Raw genomic sequence first — 24,514 nt, forward strand, 5'->3', positions numbered from 1 at the left:
ATTCTGTGGGATTATCTGTACTTTCTACAATGGGCACAGCATGCTTTTTTGTGTTAAAACACAGTACATAAATCATTCTATATACTCTTTTGGAAATTAAAAGGCACGAGTCTAAATTACACTCTCCTATACAGCTTCTTCTTTTAGGTCCACTTCATATCAAAATCCAAGAGGGTTCCACTAGCACTCCTGCCTCCCCATCAAGAAAGCATGGTTTTTTAAAACATACACTTTTTTAGAACACTCCTGCCTCCCCATCATGAAAGGCTGGTTTTAAAACTTTCTACATTATCACTTTGCTTTTGTAGTTATGCAAGGGAACAACTTTGGATTCTTTGATACTACCTTTTTCCTCACCAAGACCAGGCTGTTTTACCCACAAAGTCTTTCAAATTGTTTAGGTTTCTAACATCACTCTAGTCCAAGCTAGTACAACCACTCTACTATCATGGCTTACTGAAATACAGCATCCTTTCATCCAACTTACTCATTAACTCCTTCACTTTGCTTACTCTGTAGCCAGGTATTTCAAAATAGAATTACCATCCTACCAAATAAACCAACTTCCTATTGTTTTTGTCATGAAGACCAACCTCCTCACAGTCGGCTTCCTAGTTTTTCCTTAAAAAAAAAAAAAGGATGGAACCTGAGCTCCCCCGGAGGTGGAAGCACGGAATCTTAACCACTGGACTGTGAAGGAAGTCCCCTTAGCTACCTTAAATATGCAACCACTGTTTCAGACCTTTTAACCTGAGAGCAGGGAACCTTGTTTTATTTCATTATTTATCAACAGTACCTAAAACACACCTGGCACGCAGAAGCTCAATCGTTAATGAATTAAATAAGCCAGTGAAAGTTAATCAGAATAGCATGAACAAATGCTATTTGTTCCCCATCCTGAAAAAATGGACAGAAGGGAGACAAAGAGAAAATATTAAGCAGAACAGATGAGACTTCAAACATTTTTAGGCTAACAGAGATGTTCATTATCACAGAATTAGGTATGCACACCACTTAGAGAAGCATGGCAGTTAGAAAACACATGGCTTTGGACTTCTGAATTTTGAATTTCAAAGGGCTTGCCTCATAGCTCAGTTGGTAAAGAATCTTCCTATAATGCAGGAGCCCTGGTCGGGAAGATTCTTGCCTGGAGAATCCCATGGACAGAGGAGCCTGGCAGGCTACAGTCCATAGGTCACAAGAGTCAGACATGACTTAGCAACTAAACCACCACCAGGACTTTAAAAGGGGACAAGGCAAAATAGGATTAAAAAAAGAAATGTTTGAAACATAATTATCGGTAGACAGTAGAAATTCAACTGTATAAAAAAAAGTAACAGGCAACACTTAACTGAACGCCCCATACACTGTTCCAGGAGCTTCACGTATTAACTCACTGAATCCTCACACTCCTCCTCCTTAGTCTACAAATGAGTTAAACAGGAGCACAGAAAATGGCTAACCACTGAATGGTGGAGTTCCCATTCAAGGCCAGGCTATCTTCAAAGCCCACTTCTTATCATCACACTACATGAAATTTACTGAATGGACAATATACTGAAGCTAAGGTAATTCCTGGCCTAAATGAAACCATTCAGAGAAAACTTGTGGGGAAACAGGCTGAGGACAGAAAGGATAGGTATGTGTGTAGGGGGCAGGTGGTGGTGGTTATGGGGTGATGAGTTTATTGTCATAAAACTGAAAGCATTCCAAGCAGGCAGCCAGCTTTATCAAAACTCTTAGGAGATCAGGGACAAGAGTAGTAATCTTACTGTGAATGTTTAATTCTAAACTCTCACTTATAGTATTTTGCCCAGTATTTGGTAATGCTAAAAACCAATTTCATTTCCTATTAATTCTTAAGTATAAGGTGTGGTTACATACTACATAAACAGATTGGAAGACTTCAATTGTCAAAAATACCTTGAAAACTGAAGGAATTCTGACTCAACTATGCAAATGGCTTTAAACAAAACTACTGACATCTTTTATGATCTATTAAACTACTCATATCTTTTATGAAGGGAAATCTTTCAGAACATAATAAAACATAATTCATTTACCCAGTCATTTAAGATACTTTAGAATTCTGGCATTAAAATGATCAAGACAATAATTAGAAAGTCTTACGAAAACAGACTGAAAAGGAAAAAAAAAAAAAAAAAATCAAGTATTCACCTGAAGTTGAAATATAAATTATGATGAGCAGGTTATCCTGAAGAAAAAATATGAACATCTATTCATTACATTTTCATTTACTTGATACAAAGACTATATTATATAACACAACTGAAACGAAGCATCATGTGTGGTTCAACTTTCAAATATTTTGTTCCATATTTCCTGGACCAAACAATATTTTACTTCTTCAAATTTGTTTTCAATATAGTATGGTACATACATTTTATCCCTTCTGAATGTTTTTCCATAGCCATAAAATTAAATGTTATTATACATCATAATTGGAAGTGAGCCTAATAGACACTTAAAAAATCTTAAGTCTTACTTCCTAAAAGTACTTGAATAACAGTCTAGCTTTTCTCCAGTACAAACTAGTAAAGATTGATTTACGGAATCTTCATACAGTGTTATAAATATATCAGGAAAAATTCACTTGTACTATCCCTGTTAACAAAGTAAAAGTCTCAAGTTCTAAAATTACATATGCCTTATGATTTTATTTTTCATTTGAAGAATATATTTGTTAATTATGACTGAATGATTCTTTTCCCTTTTAATATTCTTTTAGAGCTTCACAAATTTGTTCCAATTGCTGAACTGGTCATGTCCATAACTTCAGATCACCTCGATCTTCCCATCCTCTCTTCCTTCTGAGATGAAGTAGCAATCCTTTGGAAAACCCAAGATTATTAAAAACAAATAAATAAATGTTTAGTAGTCTGCTTCTTACCTTCCTCACCACTTATTATTCTGGTCTAACATTCTCTATCTTGTTTATCAGCTATCTAACTGAATTGCGATCTATCTCAGTTCAAGTAATTATGTTCAAGTCTTACTTAAATAATTTATGTATCAAATTTCACAAATAATAATCAGTTGATTTTAGAACAATTCCTTATTTTACTGAGGTTGTGTGAAATGCCACTGGGAGAAAATATTTCAGAACACAAACCTATAGATTAAATTAGGGACATAGATAAAATGCTGCAGACATCAGTAGTTTATTGTTTGTTTAGTCCAAACACATTCAAAATGGAAACTCAAAGAATACTTTCCACCTGAAACAATTAAACTAGATACTACTAGCATATAATGCTTAACACATTACAGCAATAAAGATGGTAATCCATTGTCTTCTATACCTACTAAAGCCAAGATGGTAAAGCCAATTTGGTTGCAATAGTGTCATAAGGATAGAATAGAATATTACCATCCAAAAAATAAAAACAAACAAACAACAACAATAAAAAAACCCAGCAAATGACAGTTATGGTAGATGAATATTTTTACTCTGGTTCACTGAAAAGGGGACAAAATGTTAAAAGTCCACAGTACTGCAGGTGAACAATCACCATGTAAACTTCTCCATGTGATGTTTTAATGTTTTATTCATGGTATGTAGAGACTGAAGCTGAATGGCTCTTTGCTTTAATTTTCTATTACACTTAACATTTATCATTACTTTTGGTGCCAGAACAGTTTTCATGGGCGGTAGGGCAATATCTTGGATTGAAAATTTTATATATATATATATCAAATGAAGGAAGAGAAAGAAATGAAAGAGGAACAATATGCTATATATAAAAAAAAAAACACTGACAAGAAACCACTTATTTAAAAGCAGTTTGAATAAAAGCTTCAAAACTCAAAAGTAATTTTCTTGTAAGAACTTCAAGTACTATACATTAGAAAGCGTAAATGTATTTCAAACAGGAAAAAAAAATCCTTAAGCCCCCCAAAATGGAAATTGAGAAATCTGTGTCCCCAAAATATATCCAATAGTGCAAGACTTTTCCTCGAACATGGAAGACCTCATTCAAGGGGGGGAAAAAGGGATAGGCTTAATTTTACTTACATTGCCCGGTACATGGAAAACAAAATATGTGCATCATTTGCTAGTTTACTAAATAGCAAACAGTTTCATAATTAAGAAACAGTTTGCTATTATGTCAAGTGCATTTTTTGTTTGCTTTTACTAAGACAGAATGGAGAAGTCTTCCATGCTACAAGCAGCTTTAAGTGGTCACACTTATTTACCCCACTCCTGGCCTGAAACATCAGAAACTGGTAGGTACCAAATACTCCAAGCATAAAATCGGATATCCTTTGTCATATTTGTGGTTTACCGGAACTTGCTATAAAGACAGACAATAATCCAGCAGCTACAAACTTTGCTCACAGAATTGTTTAGAGATTCATGTAAAAATAAAAGATGTCGTCCCAGACTTAAATTCAGAGCCACTCGGGTGCTGACATCAGGTCAAGAATTGTGCAAAATGAATGACAGTTCCCTGCCCCCCCAAATAGAAAATGCAAACACTTAAGAGCTGCTGTTCTTTTCTCCGAAAATTGCAGTATCCTCACTTCAGGTTTACGTGCCATTTATGGAATCTGACTGCTTTTAAAAGGTCACTAAAAATGTACATCAAGTTGACTGACTTTTCCAAGCACCTCTCAAGTGATACGCTTCAACGTTCACCTTCAGGTTAAGAGAAAAGTCAACAAGAGACTTTGACTCAAATAACTGACTTCCTCCTTCACTCTCCCTCCCAAACACACAAGACTCCCTCCCACAGAGAACACAAAGTTGTTAACTCAAGAACAAGGTAAATAATATTCTAGTTAATTTTACTGATTTTAAAGATACTGCAATTTTTATATACTTCAATGATTTCTCAACATTTTGCAGCTGTTTGGCTTTGCAGCACAGCAATTTATACACTATACTGTACAAAATTACCAGCAAGACTGGAATGATGTATTAATAGAAGGCACCATCATGCGTATTACATTACCAGAGAACAAAAATACAGTAAAGACAATTTTCACTGTACACAGCTTAAAGAAAGGAAAAGGGGGAGGAGGAGTGTGTTGAGCAGCCAGCCATCCCTGTACTGAAGAGGGGCAGGTAGAAAAAAACCTTAGATATGGAGCTACTAAATCTGGTCTAATATTTAAGACCATAGCATTTGAAGTTCTGATCTTTATTTAGTTCATAACTAAATGACTTCCTTCTGGAATATACTTGTAGTCTTGTTAAGGTTTATGTGTACACACGCTGGTCACAGCAAGCAGGTAAAAATGCCCTCATCATTTCACAAACTATGCTCTACTGGAAAAAAAGATGAAAGATTTTTTTCCCCTGTTGCCTCCTGTTGCAGATGTCAAGGTTAATGAGTTCAGAGTACCCATTAGTGCATTCTGATGAGTGCGTAACAAGTTTCTGTTGGTTTGTATTTTTGGGGGGAGCCAAGAAAAAAAGGCAAGATTCTCCAATTGCACAAATTGCACTATTTGTGTTTCCAACAATAGGCAGAAACAGTAACACTTAAACAAAATGTGCAGCAGAGGATTTTTTTGACTCAAAGGACCTGAATTCAGTTGGGCATGTCCTTTTAAGTTCATTTTGTTGTAGACAGTTTAAGATATGGTCATTTCTCAGTCCTTAATTCTCCAAGTCTAGATTTATAAATTAACAATGCGAATCTTGTTGTAAAATTGGGGAAATAATGTCCACCTCAATTTAACTGATAACTGAAAGATGCTTTTCACATCAAAGAAATGATCAAAAAGGCTGTGTCACATTCCAAAGCCAAAAAAAAAATTAACAAGAATGCAAACACGATGAATAATGTACCACTGCCAAGACTCTGCCAAGAGTGGAGCCTCAGCGACGCTGTCCTGTGAAGCGGCCTTCCATCTGCCCAGCTCCTCTCCCAGAGCCAAGTTTCTGTGCCATGCCACCTCTCGGAGGGGGTCCTCTTCCATCCCGGTCGCGCATCATTCCACCGCCCACTATTCCCCGGGGACCACCAGGACCTCGATCACTGCGCCTAATATCCCGGCGGTCATCACCACCACCTCGAGTTTCTCGCTCTCTGGCAGCTCTTGTCTTTTTCTCTTCCACATTTAAACGTACTTCCCCTCGAAACATAATTGGCTTTAAAAAGGAAGAAAAAAATGTACATGGGCAGGTTAGACAGTAATAGTGGTGTAAGAAATAGTGATTTTCTTACTTTTTTACAGAAGTAAGAAATCACTTACGTAAGAAAGTAAGAAAATCCTAAAAGACAAAAAAAACTTTCAAAATTCTCAACATGCAATCTATTCTCAATATCCAACTTTCTTTACCAGAGTAAATAATGAAACAAATTTATTTTAAAATGACCCATACCTCAAATTTTAAAACTACTAACACATCTTTATTCTTTGCATAAATACTAGTTCATAGTAAACTATTTTTAACTGTACCATTTAAAAAAGACTAATGCACATTAAATACAACAGGAATAAGAAGGTATTCAATCATGCCATTTAAGTCACTTACTTTTGCAATTAAGATTCTCTGAACTGGTTCAGAGTCATCAAAAACCACAAAACCAAAATTTGGAAGCTTTCCCCCAACACCCTTGGTATTGATGCGAAGTTCCACAACATTTCCAAAACCTGTGAAAATATACATTACACAAAGGATAAAATAAAATATTTTAACAGGATATTTTGTAACTTTAACAGTTCAGAATGAAATACCTCATTCTCCCGATCCATTTCAAAACACAACTTGCAAGCTGCTATAGCCAGTGCACATTAAGATACTTTTCACTCTTACAGGTCATTCACTTAAGATGCCAACAACTAGCCTATTCTGTTGTCCTGCATCTTTATCAGTCCATTCAAAAGGAAAAGTTACCTACACATTTTAGAGAGACAATTTTATTTTCTATATTAGATTTGTATTTGCCAGATGAATCCCATTTCCAAATTTAAGACTGATTCACTCAGCTCTCTCTTCTAACCTCTACAGAACCAGGTCAATCAACACTAAGTACAGTCACTGGGAAACATCTGATACAACCTTATACTCCTGACCAATTAAAGGTGGCTGGTACCTAGAGATATACATACTATGTACAGAGGTAAATGTTTTTTTAAAAATCATATTATGAAAAAAGAACTCTCCTCAGTGTAGAATATATATACAATAGAATACTACTAAGCCATTAAAAAGAATAAAATCATTCCATCTACAGGAACATGGGTGGACCTAGAGATTGCCATACTGAGTGAAGTCAGACTGAGAAGGAGAAATATCATATGACATAATACATGGAATCTAAAAAGAAATGACACAAATGAACTTACTTATGAAACAGAAACAGACTCACAGAGAACGAACTTATGACTGTGGGGCGGGGAGCAGATAAAAGGGAAGGGATAGTTAAAGCAGTTTGGGATCAACATGTACATGCTGCTATATTTAAAATGGATAACCAACCAATAAGGACCTACTGTATAGCTACATGGAACTCTGCTCAATGCCATGTGGCAGCCTGGATGGGAAAGGAGCTTGAGTGAGAATGGATACATGTGTATGTATGGCTGAGTTCCTTCAATGTTCACCTGAAACTATCACATCGTTAATTGGCTACACCCCAATATAAGATAAAAAGTTTAAAATAAAAATGGGTAACTAACAAAGGGGAAGAAGAGTCTAAAAAAAATTTTTTTTTAAAAACTCTAGAATCTACAGCAAATCAAAATAGTTGTCAAAAATATTTGGCATTACCGTCAATTATCTGGAATATAATGTTATGTGAAAATCCTGATTATAACAACAGAATACTTCTCCGAAATAAAAGTCAAGAGGAATAAGTCTTATGATTAGAAAAAAAATTCTCTTCGCCTCCTGCTTAATTTTACCATAAAGCAAAGTAAACCACTTACTCATGAAGAACTCTTTTAGTTCATTTTCATCAATATCATGTGGCAAGTTACCAACAAAGAGTTGATGACTATCTGGATAGCGAATTATTCTACGGTTGTCAGATTCATTCTGTTCAATATCTCCTCTGCCTGAGAAGAGGAACAGAGCAGATATTAAAGCTTACAATGTCATATAATAAAAATTAGTTCAAAGCAATGAAAGTTAAAAACCCTAACACTTGATATTCTTGTTTTAGTTTAATAAGATAATAAGCTCCTTTGAGTTGTGGAACTGCCTATTATTAGTAGGTTAGTTAGAAAACAACATGACACTGAAGTGTTAACCGAGGGTACTGACTAGACTGCTAAAGTCCCTTCTTCGAGATCTACTGGTCTGATCATGTGAAAGCCAAGTATCAGAAGTATAAGTATTTCTCCTTAACCAAACTCTTGCAATCACCCAGGCACCAAACTGCTTTTAGATAGTGAGATGTGTTTGTACTAAATATTTGTTTAGTACTTTACAGTTCACAAATTAATCTTGTATAAAAGACTGTTGTATAAAATTATAGCCAAATCAGTAAATTTAACAGCAATAATGTCATTTATATAACCTTTTATACACCTTAGGGTGCTCATATATACATATATAAAATCTTATATGATCCTCCCACTAACACAAGGAACAGAATGAGGCATATAAAGAAAAGGCATCACACAGAAAAAATTTGTGTAGTAACTGAATGGTTTAAGAGAATGTCACAATTTAAGGGTCTTACCCAAAATAACAAACTCAGTGACAAGGCTGGGATGAATCCCAGCTCCCATAACTCCTGGTTTAATAACACACTTTTATTAAAAAAGTATATTTTCTAAATATGATGTATACTATCTCCCACCTCCTCCCAAAAGCAATCTAAACATATTCATAGAATTCAAATAGAGGTTCTACATATATTAGCTAACAATGGAAACAAGTCAAAAATCATGGCAACTTACTTAATACCTAAGACAATCAAAATAAGAAGAATCAGGGTGTGCTTATTGTTTATCTGTGAAGAGATAAGAGTGCTAAGTAAGAGAGTAGGTTATTGGCAGCTCGGTTTTGAATTCTTAGAACCAGTGACAATAACCAAAGAAAATGTGTCTCAAAATTCTCTTATTATTTTCAAAATACATGTCTCTATGGCATGTCAACTAATTTCCCCCTCAAAGTTGTTTTACCCAGGCTGTATATATATCAGATTACTTTAGCCTTTAAGCAACTTGGTACTAAAAGGATTTGCATATAAAATACATTATAATTAAAAAAAATTTTTTTTCAGTTCAGTTTTCTCTAACTTTTCAACTGCTAACTGCTGAAGATCACAGGAGGGGCTGACTCACCTGGTCTTGGTCCTCTAGGAGGGAAACCAGGTCGTTCTCTAGGTCGTTGTTCACGCACACGAGGTGGCTGAGATTGAACTTCTGGTTTAGCTTCTACTCTCGGCTAAAATACAAGGGAAAAAAACACATTATAAAGAAACACATTCCACAGGAGAAAAACAACCAAACTAAAGCAACAACCAAGTCACCAGCAGGCATTATGGTAATTTTAAGTCTAGAATATTTTTTAGTGTATGTCCTATATATGTAAAACATAAATTTTTATAAAGATATTCTGTACCAATCTAGGACTGTAGGGTAAATTTTGTTTTCTCACTCTAGGTTATAATTCATAATAAGCTGTTTTTTACAACCATATTTTTTCAATAAAGTTACATCCACATTGAGACAGATACTGCTACGAAAGTAAAAAAATGCAAGATGAGCCATTTCATGTAAATACATATACAAAATAAAAAGCTGTCTTTATCTTTGGAAGATAAAAATATATGATACATACTTCTAATTATCTAGTTTGCTGCCCTTCAAATTTAGTGTTCATATAAACTCCACATCATGAATAATTTTTTAAAATCAATATTTTGGTAATTCAAAATATAAAATTTAGTATACTCTGGCACCTAAAAATACTACCTTAAGATGCACACAAAAAACAATATAGGAACATGTTTATAGCATCTCAAACAGTCACAGAAGTCCTTTAGCTCCCTGTTATTCTTCCTTATGAGAGAGGTATGCATTTAAGGACTGACCCCAACAATGTTTCTCAACTTTTTCTTGAGGGTGGTAGAAGTAGTAATAGATCATTTTAAGTTACCCTCCAAAAGTTTCTGCTAACTGCTAAATACATGTAATTAAATAACTATGTTAAAAATATAACATGACATCTACATCTATTACCTTTTCCTTCATACATGGCATTTTCAGTATTTCCAAATTCTTCAGGCAGTCTATTGCCCAAATATTTATGGTCCAAGGAAGAGAGAAAACATATGCACCTTCAAAGAATGCTGAAAACACTCAGCAGGAATATGGAGAATGTGTCTTCAAATCAGAAAACTAGCTGTCTTTATGGCTGACCACTTCTGAGTACCTCAGCCCAAGAGTGGCTCAAACTCTTTCATAATTTATATAACTGGGATACTATGATTTGCAAGGACAAATTTTGATACAAAGAGCTATGTTTTTTCCAAAAACAATTTATAGTTTCACCCACTGTAACCAAAAGGTATATTATCGCCTATCCTAGCAGTCTTTAATAAATTTGCCTGTCTCACTCAGTTATTTTTCTTCTAGATTTTCTACTTCTCTCAAAATGAAATTGCTTCCCATGTTCTAAAATTGTTAGCTAAAAAAAAAATTTTCAATGTCTAACTCTTTCAGGTATTTAAATTATTTATGTGTATTTATTCCTACAAGGACCATATCTTATTTCTACACCAGAAAAAGTACCAAGTACAGTGCTATTAAACACAGATGTTCAGTAACTAATGGTTCATTTAAAGTTAAATTATATTTGGTTCTCTAATTCAAAACATGTAGAAGAATGTTCTAGCCTGACCAGGGAACCAACATTACAGCCCTGAGACCACTGCTATCTGTATTTAGAATTTAAGACTACATAATAATTTGAGGATATGATGCCTGGAAAAGGCAAGTTATTTAGAAATTTCAACTGAGGAGGGCAGGGCCTAAAAGCACAACTTTAACAGTATGAATAAAAAACCTTATTAAAGAACAAATATTTTCTAAAGTTTGATGAAGCTAGTACTTAAGGAACAAACATAGAAAATCACACTTTTTAATTTAAATACCTAGAAAAACCTCAATTCATTCAATCCAAGAAAAAGAATTCTAGCTGACTGATTCAGATTCTTTTCAAAAGATTACTGAAACAAAAATAACTACAAGTAGCAAAACAAAAAGGTTCTTATTATCCTTTAAGGATTTAATATTAAAAACACAAGTTTAAGTAAATTCCAACATCTTACAAATAACCCATACATGAATTTAGCAACTTTTTAGATATTTGATGTCAGTACAAGAAAAATATGAGACAAAAAAAAAATTATCAATATTTCTTTCAATATATGTCAACTAAGCCAGCTGTGCACTTACAATTCTTCAGGACTAATTTCATGAAAAATTCTTGCTCCAAGGAGATAAAGTAACTAAGACAACCACATACAACCTTCAGGGCCTGAAAATTAATTCCATGCCACCAGAAAGTGTGCTCACATGACAAATTCCACAAATGAAAGCAAACAGAATATGAAATAAAAATGAAACCATCAAATCAACTCAGGAATAGCAGGTAAAACCACAACTAATGTGTACTTCAACCAAACAAAAGCTATTTAAATGAACTGATCAACTTCCAACAAATCTTCCAAGAAAATAACTTAACTACTTCTAAATTAATGCCTACCAATACTTTGGAATTACATTTAATTCTCCTTTTATTAATGTGTGCTAAGTCGCTTCGGTCATATCCGACTCTTTGCAACCCCATGGACTGGAACCCATCAGGCTCCTCTGTCCAGGGCAATCTCCAGGCAAGAATACTGGAGTGGGTTGCCATTTCCTCCTCCAAGGGATCTTCCTGACCCAGGGATCGAACCCATGTCTGTCTCCTGCCTTGGCAGGTGGGTTCTTTACTACTAGCACCACCTGGGAAGCCTTTTATTAATAATCGATGCTCAAAGTGTTAAGGAAATGGATACTATACCAAAGTGACAAAATAAAACTGAATGGTTTATTAAATCAAAAGGAAAACAATTATGAATCCATTCTTATACAGCTTAAGGAGATCAGAAACTTATTTTAAATTTTAAATTATAAATGTTTAAAATTCTGTCTTAATAAGGGGATAAGTTATTAAAACACAATCCAGTCTCTTACTTTTTTTTTTCTTAAAATTTTATTTCTCTAGACAAGAGGCTAGGATCTAATATAATGTAATATATAGACATGACTTAGATACAGCACTCCTCTTCTTTGATGTAAACACTCCTCTTCTTGATGTAAACACTCTTCTTTGATGAGCAGAGATACACTGCCCTCCAAGGCCTGAAGAAACCTACAGGCTTGCATGGGTATCCAACTGCATGAATTCGAAGCCCTGTTGTTTTATTTATATAGCTGTCTGACCTTAGGTGAAGTACTTGAGGTCTCAATTTACTTGTCTGTGAAACAGGAATAATAATAGTAACCATTCTCACAAGGTGGTTGTAGGGATTAGGTAAGAATAAATAAGTACTTTGCACAATGTGTGGTGCCATACTAAAGGCATAATAGGCATTAGTTACTCTAACTTTTAACTAGCGCTAAGTTTAAAATAAATGTAGCCAACTCTCTGAAATTCAAGTAATAATTCAAAAGATTCCAAACACAAATCTGGTAAGAAATCAAGAATTCCAAAAGAAAATTCAGAAAATCACTTATTGAGTCTTCAGATGGGTAGAAAAGTACAATCAGTACTTGGCAAAATAATTTTCTTCATTAAGACAGACTTCTAGTTTGTGATCTGAGGTAATTACTCAGTATTTCCTGAATATCTAGCTGGAAAAAAAAGAAAAGCTACCACAAGGCCATGTATTCTATTACATAGCTAATTATGTGTACCAACACCAGGCAGACTGCCTAATAATTCCTAGCTACTTTTGAAATCTCACACTTTCAATGTTTAGAGCACAGAAAGAGGTGTATAAACACAATTTTATGTGCACTAACCATTTTACATGTAAATTTTATACCAGAATGAAGCTTGACTCAAAATGTAGGAGAAGTACTGGACACCCTTTAACTGTGCCTATTTACTTTAGAATTGGGTTAACTGTAAAGTATACTAATGAACACATTAGGTAGCCAGTGTCTTTATTTTTCAATGTTTTTGAAAGCTCTGAGGTGGGTAAGATGATAAACAGACAAAAGGCAGAATACTAGAATGATCAGTTAAGGTAAACACTACAGTCATAAGTTGGTACAGGCTTCAATTAAACAGTATGAACCACTTACAGACTGAGAGCTTAGGCAGTGGTTTTTTGTTTTTGTTTTTTTTTTTTCAGTTTTCTGTTTAAAAAAAAAATAACAATGATTCTTTATAATGCCATACTACTCTGTGGCTTTCAAATTTTTTCCCTAAAATATTTTTGCTAAATGATATTTTAAACTTATAAAAAGGACTTTTTTGGTTATTTTAAGAAGGCTTTTAAATGACAATATATATTGTTAAAACTAACTAAATCTGTATTTCACACACCCATACCCCAAATACCACCTATGTAGATGATGAATGGAGATCTGGCGCTTAAAGTGGGTGCAACTGACATTTAATACAATTTTTTTGTATATTTAATCCATAATTTCTGATTGACTCATTTTAAAAAATATGAAAGAGATAAGCAATTGGCAATGTAACAAGGATACAATCCAATGTGTTCACAGATTGGTTACCTGTGAGACTGGTGCTTTAACATGGGGTGGAATTCCAGAGGAAGAAACAGTGCCACTAGGAGGCAGGTTTTTACTGGTCACTGAAGCCCAGGAGAAAGCCTGCAGGAAATGCAACAAACCTAGACTACTAATCATGGAAAACCACCAACATTCCTATAGGGAAACTTCCAAATATATATTTTCTTTTCATTTCTGAACTATTGCTCTATATTGGAGGACTCCTAAAAAGAAAGGCACACACACACATGCCAGTCTATGTGCCAGGTTTCAAAATCTCATTATGCAAGATTATGACTGTCTGAACTACTAAATAAATCCACAAGCAAGTTCCTATATACTCTAAGTAGATGAGCAAGTGGCAAGCAAACCACTAACAACTACACATGCTAGAAAAATAAGAACCTAATAGAATCAATTTATTTCCCCTTTTGGGGGGAAGATAAGGTGTTGTGATGGCGCTAAGGGGAGAGAGGAAGGACAGGAAAGAAGAGAGTACTAGCTGGAAACTTTAACAGACATTCACAAATAGAACAAGCAATCTCCTCCTCTCACTACCCAAATATACCTACTTTACAGAAAGATAGAAGATGTTTTAGGTAGGTTTAAACGAAACACTATGGGTATCACTCATCTTTCCAAGACAGTTTGGTGTAGTAAGGAAATTGTTCCCATTTAAACCAGAAATAGCACACATATCACTTGTTTTAACAATAGGCAAATTTGTTTTAAGTTGGGAAACTGCATGACTCCTATTTGCATCCATGTGTAGAGGACTTAACACAGAATGGAAGAGCAACTCTCAACTTTATTACATGGACTCGAATAATTTCATGTATGGTACTAAACACTGCACACAGATAAGAATCAATCTTAAATTTTATTCTGAGGGGTGTTTTTTAGGGGGTGAAGTACGATTTCCTCAGAATTACCAAAAAAACCCACAGCTTCTTTCATACACATAAAAAAGCATAGTTTACTATTCAGCAATTAAACACAACAGAACAAAGGTCATGCTTCATTAATGGCACCGTATGAAAGCGTGATGTTATGGGTCTAAAGAGTTCCTCTGATCTAACCTTTGGTGGTTCCTGTGGCAGAGAAACAGGCTCAGCAGGCGGAGGAGAAGCAGACTTCTCCTCTAACTCTTCCAAGTTCTTCTCCTCCACTGGCGGTTTCAGCTCTTCAGTCTTTGTTTCAGATTCGGGCTCAGGTTCAGGTTCATGCGAGGATTCTTCTAAAGGCTCCTCTATGCCATTACTACAACAAAACATTTCGTTCCCTTTTCAGTAGGAGTGAAATGATCAACTTAAATAGGAGAAAATCCAGCATTTCTCTAATTAATGGGCAGAACAAGTAATAATACACGAAGTTCACTAAGAACCAGAAGGCAGAAGAACAATACTCTCAAGCAGCATTTCTTTAACCTAAATGTAAAAACTGGATTATTCAACATGTTTACTTTAGCACTAACTATTAGGAAATAAGGAAATAAAGAATAAGGAATAAGGAAAACTCATTATTTAAAAAATAAAATGCCTACTCTGTGTTGTCCCGAACAGTACACATTATTAGCAAGTGATTAGTTTTAGGCCAAACCATGTTCAATTTTTGAATTAAACGTTTTAAGAATGCTTTCCAAATTTCTTGCATATAACATGGTAAATACTCAGGCACTGGCTACATAGCTTTATCAAGAATTTACTTTCAGCAACAATTCTAGGAACAAAAACCACTTGCAACTACATGATATGAATAGTTTAGGTCAAATTTGGCCTTGCAAGCACTATTCTTACGTCACAGGGTGAGCTTCATAGTAACCACTGTTAGCATTCTCCTGCACAGGTTCTGGAGACGGCTGTCTTTCCTCTTGTTCTTCCTCTACTTCATCTTCTGATTCTGACAACACAAAATACACCACATCTTTCTTTAGGAGGCTTAATACACAATTTCATATATGTATTTTTAATGTTCAAAGAAATCATAAAATAGTTTAAAAACAGCGTGTTTCTTGACAGTACAAAGGCACTTAATATTCCTTGTTCTCTTAAAAAAAAGCAAGCAAGATGAAGTTTGGAATTATGCTATTTTTTAAAAAGATCTATTAGTAAGAAAAGAAAAGGGTAAAAAAAAAAAAAAAAAGCAAAGGGTAGGAAAAAATGGTCTTTTTTTTTTTTTTTTTTTTTAATATTATTTATTTGGCTGTGCCATATCTTAGTTGCAGCATGTGGGTTCTAGTTCCCTGACCAGGGATCAAACCCAGGCCCCCAGCATTGGGAGTACGGGGTCTTAGTCACTGGACCATCAGCAAAGTTCCCAGAAAAAATGGTCTTAAAGTCATAACTCGGTTTCCTTTGCCACATTAATTCAATGAAGCAATAATGACAGAGAATCAGAAACGCGCTGATGTATATCAATAGAAGATTAAATAATTATGGTACAGACAAAAAAATATCAACAGCTAACAAAGATACATTAGATGAAAAAAAAAGGCCTAGCTTTGAATCAGCTACTTCCACTTTTAGGAAAGTATCAGTTGGTATAGAATACAATAAAATTCTGTAGTAGGCACCAAATTCTTGGTTATCTATAGAGAATGACATTGAGGGAGATTTTTTTCCACTTTCTGTGTATGAATTTTATATAAAAAACATCTGTTTTTTAAACAAACAAAAAGAAAAAGGAGCAAAGGGGCTTTGACTCAGTTACAGAGTCAAATTTCTGTAAGTTTCACACTTTACATGTCATTAAAGAGTACTGATACCAACAAAACCCTTGTATCTTAAAAGTAACCTCACCTTCATCAAGTTCTGGTTCAGAATCACCAAATACTTCATCTTCATAACGAAACATATCATTGTGAACATAAAACTTATTTGGAACAGATCCCTATTAAAAAAAAAAACACCCAAATACTCCATAAATACCCATAAACGTGGTATGACATAAAGAGAATAAAGTTTTTATTTTAATACAGAAATAATATATACTGAATATAATTTTCCAAAGCTGAACATGCTATAATGTTAATATAAAGAAAATCACAGAATACCTAAACTCAAGAAACGACTACTTTCAAACTATTAAATAACATACTTTTAATATTATTTCTGTAATCTTAATCATCTGTTTGCACATCTGTATCAGGATCTCATTTTTTCTGCTAAATAAAGCACAGAAAGTTCAAATAAACGAACAGGTCCAACACAGATTTCTCAAAAACAGCTATATGCATACCTATACCTATAAGAGGAAACTCTAGCCACTTCAAGCAACTAGTTAACTGCAAAATGAAATCACATAAATGAAAATTAATTGAAATGAAAACTTACTTCAGGAGCCAGAACAAAGGTTTGCATAAACTTCCTCTCTGGTTGTCCACTGTTAGACAGCAAACCCATGACCTGGACCACTACTCCATCACTCAAGGTTGCATGAGCATCCACATGACGAATTTTAGTATGACATTCACTGAAGTTCAGAGATAATACTTTGTGGTGTATATCCTTTATTAGGAGAAGGTGGAGAGGAAATATAAACTCATGATATTGCATTACATTTTTAATACTAAGTTACTTATTCAATACTACAGACTTCCACCGATTTCCTAACAACTCTAGAATACTAACTACTTAATCTCTCTGCCTCATTTGAATCCATTCCACCATGCTATGCATTACTGACAGACCCATGCTCCATAAACTATGTTGACTACTACATGACCTCACATGTGGTTTTACTTTACTGCTGTCTGCATTTCTTCTTTCAATTTCCTCTTGTTTGGTAAGGCCAATCCTATAATTCAGAGACTAGCTGAAATCCCACATCCTCTACAAAGTCATAAGGAATATATTTCTACTCACTCCTGTAACATAAGGTTTAGCCCACATTTCTATAAATGTTATACACTGTCTCAACTGTTTCAGGTATAAAATACACCAGTGATATAAAAATGTCCCATTTTCTCTTTTGTATCCATGCCAATGTTAATACTGTGCTTCCTACAAAATCAATGTTTATAAGAACTCAAAGCACATTTGACAAGTATTGCAACATAAATCTTAGCACAGCTAACTGATCACACTCAAGAAGAAATCCATGGGCACAAGAAGGCTATTTTCCAACTCTCTAACTTAAAATAATCTTAACTTAAACAAGTTAAAGTTTAAATAAGTTAAAATAACCTTAAATATGTATATGAAATTGACACTTACATTTTGGCCATAGACAGCCTCCTGGGGCTTTCCACTAGCATCTACACCACCATGAACATAAGAAGAATTCCTGCCATAAAACCTGAAAAAGCATTGATAATGATTAACATAAAGTTATGAAGAGAAAGAAGTCTAAGAGGGAGTAGAGTCCCGGTATTAACCAGAGCTAGTTTCCAGCTCTAGCTCTGTCACTCATTAGCTGTGTAACCTTGAGACTTACAGTCTTCAAGTTCACTTTCCTTGGTAACTTGGAATAAGAGTGACTTCTCCACAGAGTTATTATAAGGATTAAATGAGCAATGACATAGAATTCTTAGTGTGCCTGGCTATTAGTTATGCTGTCTTTAGCTATTCTCATCTTACTGTTATCTATATGCTGTTAAGTGGGAAAATGAGACATTCAAAATATATTCTAAATACTGATGCTGCTATTTATTTACCCATTTTTGTCAAATATAAAAACTCAGTTGTTTAGATCTGTTTGGAATCAGATACTATTTAACATTCATTCTACTAAGAGTTCCAAATGACTACTAATTCCAAAGGCTAAGGTTAAAAGTTTAGATTTAAATTAATTGAAATAATTCAGAGATCAAGTTTAATATATATATATATAATTTTAGCATCTAATTTCTCAATATTTTTATACTGCTCTTAAGTACATGATAAATTAGTGTTTCTCTGGTATTAACATAAAGCAACTAGGAGATCTTCCTAAATTAAGGTTATCAAATATGCAAAATTAATTTTCTCATAAAGAGAACTCAGCTCCTACTGCAATAAAACATGAAGACTTCCTCTATGACAAACAACATTCTCAGTGCACTACACATGTATTGATTCATTCTAGTCTAACAACTTCAGGACTAACCTAAGTGCTGTTATCTAAATGAACAAACTGAAGTTCAGGAGAGGTTAAATTAACTCCTCAAATGTTACACACCTATCAAGTCAGAGCAGCTGACTCCAGAGCCCATGCTTTTAACCACTACCCATATTTTTTTTTCTGTTTACACTGTTCTCTCCCATGTACTACTGGCAAGCATGTATACAGTTATCATTTGGACAATTTGGCTGTTAAGTGTGCATAAGAAAAGCTTTAGAGAAAATCATACCTTTGATTTAACAGTTCTATTTCTAGGAAGTTATCCTAAGGAAACAACTAGAAAGATGCACAAAAATGCACGTATAAGAAAGGATATGCACTACCGTGTTAGTAACTAAAAAATTTTAAACAAACTTAAATTTTTTATTAATAGGGAAATCTGCTATACAAGCTAAGTATAAAACAGAAGTCTGTGCTGTTACCTGAAATTATGGTAGAGAGTCTTGTTTTTCCTTGTTATAAAAAGGAAAAGTTAAAAATGCTAATACCTACACTGTGAAGACAAAATTTCAGATAATGAAAAGCCTTAATAATTCCATTCTCCCTCAAACTCACATATACTGTTAACAGGAATGTTTCTATTTTTATAATCAGAAAAATGTACAGGTACTGATTCTTTTGGGGGGGGGGGGGGGCAGTGTTAGTTATCTAAAAATGTCTCCTGGAATAACATAGGGAATATTACACACATGCTTAACAATGGCAGGGCACAATGCAAAACAGAACTTTAGAATGCCCAGCACATTTATAAAGAGAACCTATATATAAAAGAGAAAAGTCCTTTAACATTCTTTCCCATACGAAGCAGCAATGACGTACTTCTCCTTAAGTACACACAAGTACACATCTGGCTAGTGTGTTCTACAATAAACGCTGGCACAGCCTAATCCTTACAAAGGTCTCACTTATCTTTGACCTACTAAGAAATACAACAGGTAGAACAAAAATTATAAATACTACTCATAATATAAATCAATTTCATTTCAATCTCCAGAAAAAAGTAAGCTCATACATGTCTTGCCAAACTAGTAAACAAGGCTACTGTTGCCATCTCACAAAGGAATATTCTCTTGTGAATCAATCTGAAGGAATTTTCACAAATGAAATCAATTAACTGATTCATTTCCTAACACTGCTACAGAGAACTTTTAAAAACCACACAAAAACCAAACGAAACAACTTAACCTGTGATTTCCATCAAGACTAGAACCCATTAGTTGGTAAAGTCTGTGGTTTAAAAAAGAAAGAAAGAAACATAAAATACCAGACTATGTAATTGTGTATGTGTAAGTGGGTATATAGATGTGAATGTGTTATATAATGGGATCTGATAAGTGTTTTTCTTACTGTAGATTTCATTCAAGGAGGAAACTTGAAAAAGATGGGTTTTATGTCATCAGTTTGTTAAAATATTGCATGAGCTTTGTAAAGATACTTGTCAGGACACGAGGAGACAGGAAAGACAAAATTTATATGTAGTCATATTCAAGAAAATAAAAGTAAATAAAAATAGTAAATAATCCAATTAAAATTTACCTGTGTAAATATTCTGGAGCTTTATTCAGCAAAGTATAATATTGCCTCACAAACTCCCGCCCTACAAGCAGCGGACTGGGCTTCTCCATAACCATTTCTTTGCTGCACAATGTCAAATACTAGGGAAACAAACATAGGAATAATAATTCTTAAAAGTCATCTTTGTTAAATACCATGAAGCAAATTTTCTTAGACATTCAAATGAAAACAAAATATCACTTATTAAAAAATAACAGTAAAATAATAAATTCCCAATAACTACTTATAACCTCCAACATTTGCCATTTCCTCTTTATGTCTCTATTTCTTGATCTCCCTATGTCTCAATACAAGGGGAAGTGGCATGTCCAGTGCTGTCTCAGACTAGATGGCACCATAATAAAGTCTTTTTACTCATAGTATATTTTTCCTTTGGGGAACATTATCTCCTACATTCTTAGACTCTAATGGTTTGTTTTTGGAAACTAGGCAGAGGGCACAACTCAGGGCTTGGGAGATCATACTTATAGACAGCACTAGCTTTTGTCTTCTTTATGTAATACTCTAGCCTTCTAGGGATTAATTGCACTGTTTCAAAATGATAACAATTACCATTAAAAATCAGCAATACTCTAAATACTCAGATAATGGTGTTTCACATTTTGTGTGTGTCTTTTCAACCTTTCTTGCTATTAATTATCTAACTACATGTCAGGCACTGTTCATAGGAAGTGGGATACCTCAGTGAACAGGACTCTAGCCCTCGGAGTTTATAATCTATCATGGAATACAGACAAGCAAATAGGGAACAGAATGGGTTAGGTGCGACCTAAACGTACCTCTAAGCCCCAACTCTCAAAGATAAACAAGTAAAAAATAAAAATAGAAACATAATCTTTCATCATTTAAAGTAAATAATTTATGTCTATAGCCCTCCAAACAGTAAAAGTCGTAACACTAGGAATTAAGAGAAATGGGAAGAAAAAAGAGAAAATATGAGTATCACTAGTTTAAATACATACATACACACGTTTGTGTGTGTGAAATTACTGAGCAAATCAAGATGCAGTTTAAATTCCTGTTAACAAATAAACTTCAACATGGGTTTTTCTGCTGCACTAAACTTGCTGGATCTTAGCTCCCTGTCAAGGATCAAACTCATGCCCTCGGCAGTGAAAGCGAGAAGTCCTAACCACTGGACTGCCAGGGAATTCCCTCAAAGTAGGTCCCCCTTTAAAAAATTTCACAAAGATAGCCCACCATTATCATTACAACTGTGATGCTTTTTAATAAAAATCAGATACCAGCCATAAAGGAACCTACAGATAAAACTCTATTAAATTAATCCTGGTGACTCCCAACTCAATTTTTACACAATGCTGTATTAGTTTCCCTGTTTCTCCTTTTGCGATTGTCTTGAAAATCTCAGTTGATATTAAAAAAAAAAAATTCTTTTCCAGTGCCAGGGTCTGGGGGGAGGAGCAGTTGCAAGAAGTCCTTGAAATAGCCGAGAAACAGGCAAAGGAGATGGAAGAGGAAGGTAAGGCTTCAAGCAGTAACAAAAAGAGGAGCAGAGAAGCTGGAGGAGCTAAAAGCGAAGGCCATGCGGAAGGTGCCCTGGGCCATAGGCAGAATTTGGAAATCTGGCAAAAAGCTGTTCCTTATGCCTCAGGTGATGGTAATCCTTACTTCCACTGCTGTTTAAACCCTGCATTCTCTTCCATAACATTTTTTTGCCACCTATAACTAGAATAAAAGGCTTCCCTGGTGGCTCAGTGGTAAAGAATCCATGTGCCAATGCAGGAGTAGTGGGTTCAATCCCTGGAACAGGAAGATCCACTGGAGGAGGAAATGGCAACCCATTCCAGTATTCTTGTCTGGGAAATCCAAACCCCATGGACAGAGGGGCCTGGCAGGCTACAGTCCATGGGGTCACAAAAGAGTTGGACATGACTTGACAACTAAACAACAAATAAGCTAGAATAAAATGCTGTCTTGGAGCCCGTGGCACATTCAAGAAAAGAAATGTTCACAGTGGCTTATCCCTTCAGTTCTCCTTTAGTCATTTCTATCCTAGTTGTGAGGTCAAAGTAAACCCAGCCTAGAATCCAGGCAGTCTGTTCTTCAATCTTTGCTCTACCTTAAATTTTGTGCCACCTACAATTAAATCAACTCATTTAAAAAAATTAAAGCACAAAGCAAAGTCAGACACAGTCACTTCAGGTGCCATTAGTTTCCCCCAAACCTAAAAACCTCCAACAATAAGAATTAACAAATCCTGATGCATAAAGAGACTTACTTGCTATGTTTAAAGAAATGAAGCAGGGACTTCCCCCCATGGCTCAATGTTTGAGAATCCACCTTGCAATGCAAGGGGATGGGGCTGATCCCTGGTTTGGGAACTAAGATCTCACCTGTCACAGAGCAACTAAGCCTGAGCACTGCAACCATTGAGCCCACGCACCACAACTAGAAAGCCCAAGCACAAGGAAAGCTCCTCTACGACAAAACGAAGACACAGCCAAATAAACAGTCTTAAAAAGTAATGAAGAAAAAAAACATAGTATTTTTATTAAGAATGACAGGCAAGGTTGAGGAACAGGAGATTTATCTAGTAAAATTTTATAAAACAACAAAAATGTGGAAATTATGCACATTTAATACTACTGTTAACAACTGATGTTAAGCTGTGGCAAAATACTAACTTACCCTCTGAATAAAATATTATGTACAAAACAGTTCTGTTCAAAGGTCAATGACAAAAAAACACTATTAGGCATTGTTTCTGAGTTTGGGGATTCTCACTTTTCCCTCTTTTTCTTCTCTACTTCAGATTTTCTTCAGTGAGACTTTGTTACTTAACCCAATTTCCCATCACATTTATAAAGTACACATTCACCTGCCATTTTTGTCACCTACGTATAGCCAAAGTAAAAAAAAAGTGTCACACAAATCAGTATCAAAGAAAGGTCAAAATACACTGGAGTTTTTGTAACGAAGTTCAAGAAAGGCTGCACATTGCCCACTACCTTTACAGTCACTGAAGTTGACGGCCATGAAGCCATGGTATCATCAATTTAGATCAGAGAGACAGGCAAAGGAAACTGGCAGTGGGGGTAACTTTTTACTTGATTAGTCAATAAATTACATTTATTCAAAAATAGATAACCTGAAAAGTGAACTTTGAATGGGGAATGAGATAAAGCAGTGCTAACCTGGTAAAAGCCTAAACAGCTATACAGAAGAGGCTGTGCAGAGTCCAGTTTTTAAAAGTTACAGGTAGACTCCCAAAGGGAATATAGATGAAATGAAGATGTTACATAGAGGAAGGTGTTCCAATTAAATACACTGACTTAAATGGACTCAATTTAGACGGCTAAAATATAATTGACTGATGGGAAATAAACTACATTAACCAGAAAGTAAAAAGTATGGAGGGGAGGGGTATGGAAAGCAACCTCACTCTACTTTTAACAACAGGTTAATTTATGTATTCTACACGAACAAGGGAAGCTACAAGGGCTTCCTTTGTAGCTCAGTCGGTATAAAAAATCTGCCTGCAGAGCAGGAGACCCAGGTTCAATCCCCGGGTCAGGAAGATGCCCTGGAGAAGGAAATGGCAACCCACTCCAGTATTCTTGTCTGGAAAATCTCATGGATACAGGAGCCTGGTGGGCTGCAGTCTATGGGGTTGCAAAGAGTTGGGCACGACTGAGCAACTAACACTTACACTTACTTACACAAACAACTGCCATCTTTCAGTTTTCTCCCCTCGAGTGGGGAAATGCATTCACAGAAAAGAACCCAAGTCACAGGCAAGAAATTCACGGGATTTGGGTCCTTTCACTTATGTTTATATATAAAATAAAACCCTGAACATGAAAGTAAGGAAAGGGTTTTAACTAAGGCCATGAAGAAATCTTAACCTTTTGAGATGGTGATCTCTCAACTCACAAATTAAGAAGTGATCTTTAGTCAAGCATACAAGACTACATAATTCAACAAAGATAGTCAAGATTTAAGAATACTTATGTACAAAAAGAATCTTCAGAAGGTTGTTAGCCTTTGTTAGCCTCAAATCATCTTCCAAGAGCAATTATCATCTAACACCTTTTTACAGAATGTCAAATTCCCCTATAAAGTCCTACTTTCTCCCAAAACACATAAATATATGGAG

General features: G+C 34.9%; 1 protein-coding gene across 2 annotated transcripts in view; it reads right to left on the bottom strand.

Annotated features, from left to right (window-relative positions):
* Window positions 1-3,163: 3,163 nt before the first annotated feature.
* G3BP2 (G3BP stress granule assembly factor 2) overlaps window positions 3,164-24,514 on the bottom strand; it is a 37,163-nt gene continuing 15,812 nt past the window's right edge. Inside the window, exons 2-12 of one of the 2 annotated variants that reach the window (XM_005909115.3) lie at window positions 20,359-20,477; window positions 17,937-18,018; window positions 17,055-17,228; window positions 16,521-16,611; window positions 15,519-15,621; window positions 14,802-14,982; window positions 13,726-13,824; window positions 9,271-9,373; window positions 7,906-8,034; window positions 6,509-6,627; window positions 3,164-6,121 (exon numbers count right to left, since the gene is read on the bottom strand). In XM_005909115.3, the coding sequence (XP_005909177.1) occupies window positions 5,849-6,121; window positions 6,509-6,627; window positions 7,906-8,034; window positions 9,271-9,373; window positions 13,726-13,824; window positions 14,802-14,982; window positions 15,519-15,621; window positions 16,521-16,611; window positions 17,055-17,228; window positions 17,937-18,018; window positions 20,359-20,453 (1,449 nt within the window). In that variant the 5' untranslated portion in view covers window positions 20,454-20,477 and the 3' untranslated portion in view covers window positions 3,164-5,848. The remainder of the gene's footprint in view (window positions 6,122-6,508; window positions 6,628-7,905; window positions 8,035-9,270; window positions 9,374-13,725; window positions 13,825-14,801; window positions 14,983-15,518; window positions 15,622-16,520; window positions 16,612-17,054; window positions 17,229-17,936; window positions 18,019-20,358; window positions 20,478-24,514) is intronic. The other variant, XM_005909116.3, reaches the window with a different exon arrangement.

Source organism: Bos mutus, chromosome 6 (genome assembly GCF_027580195.1).
Source record: "Bos mutus isolate GX-2022 chromosome 6, NWIPB_WYAK_1.1, whole genome shotgun sequence".
Lineage (NCBI taxonomy): Eukaryota > Metazoa > Chordata > Mammalia > Artiodactyla > Bovidae > Bos > Bos mutus.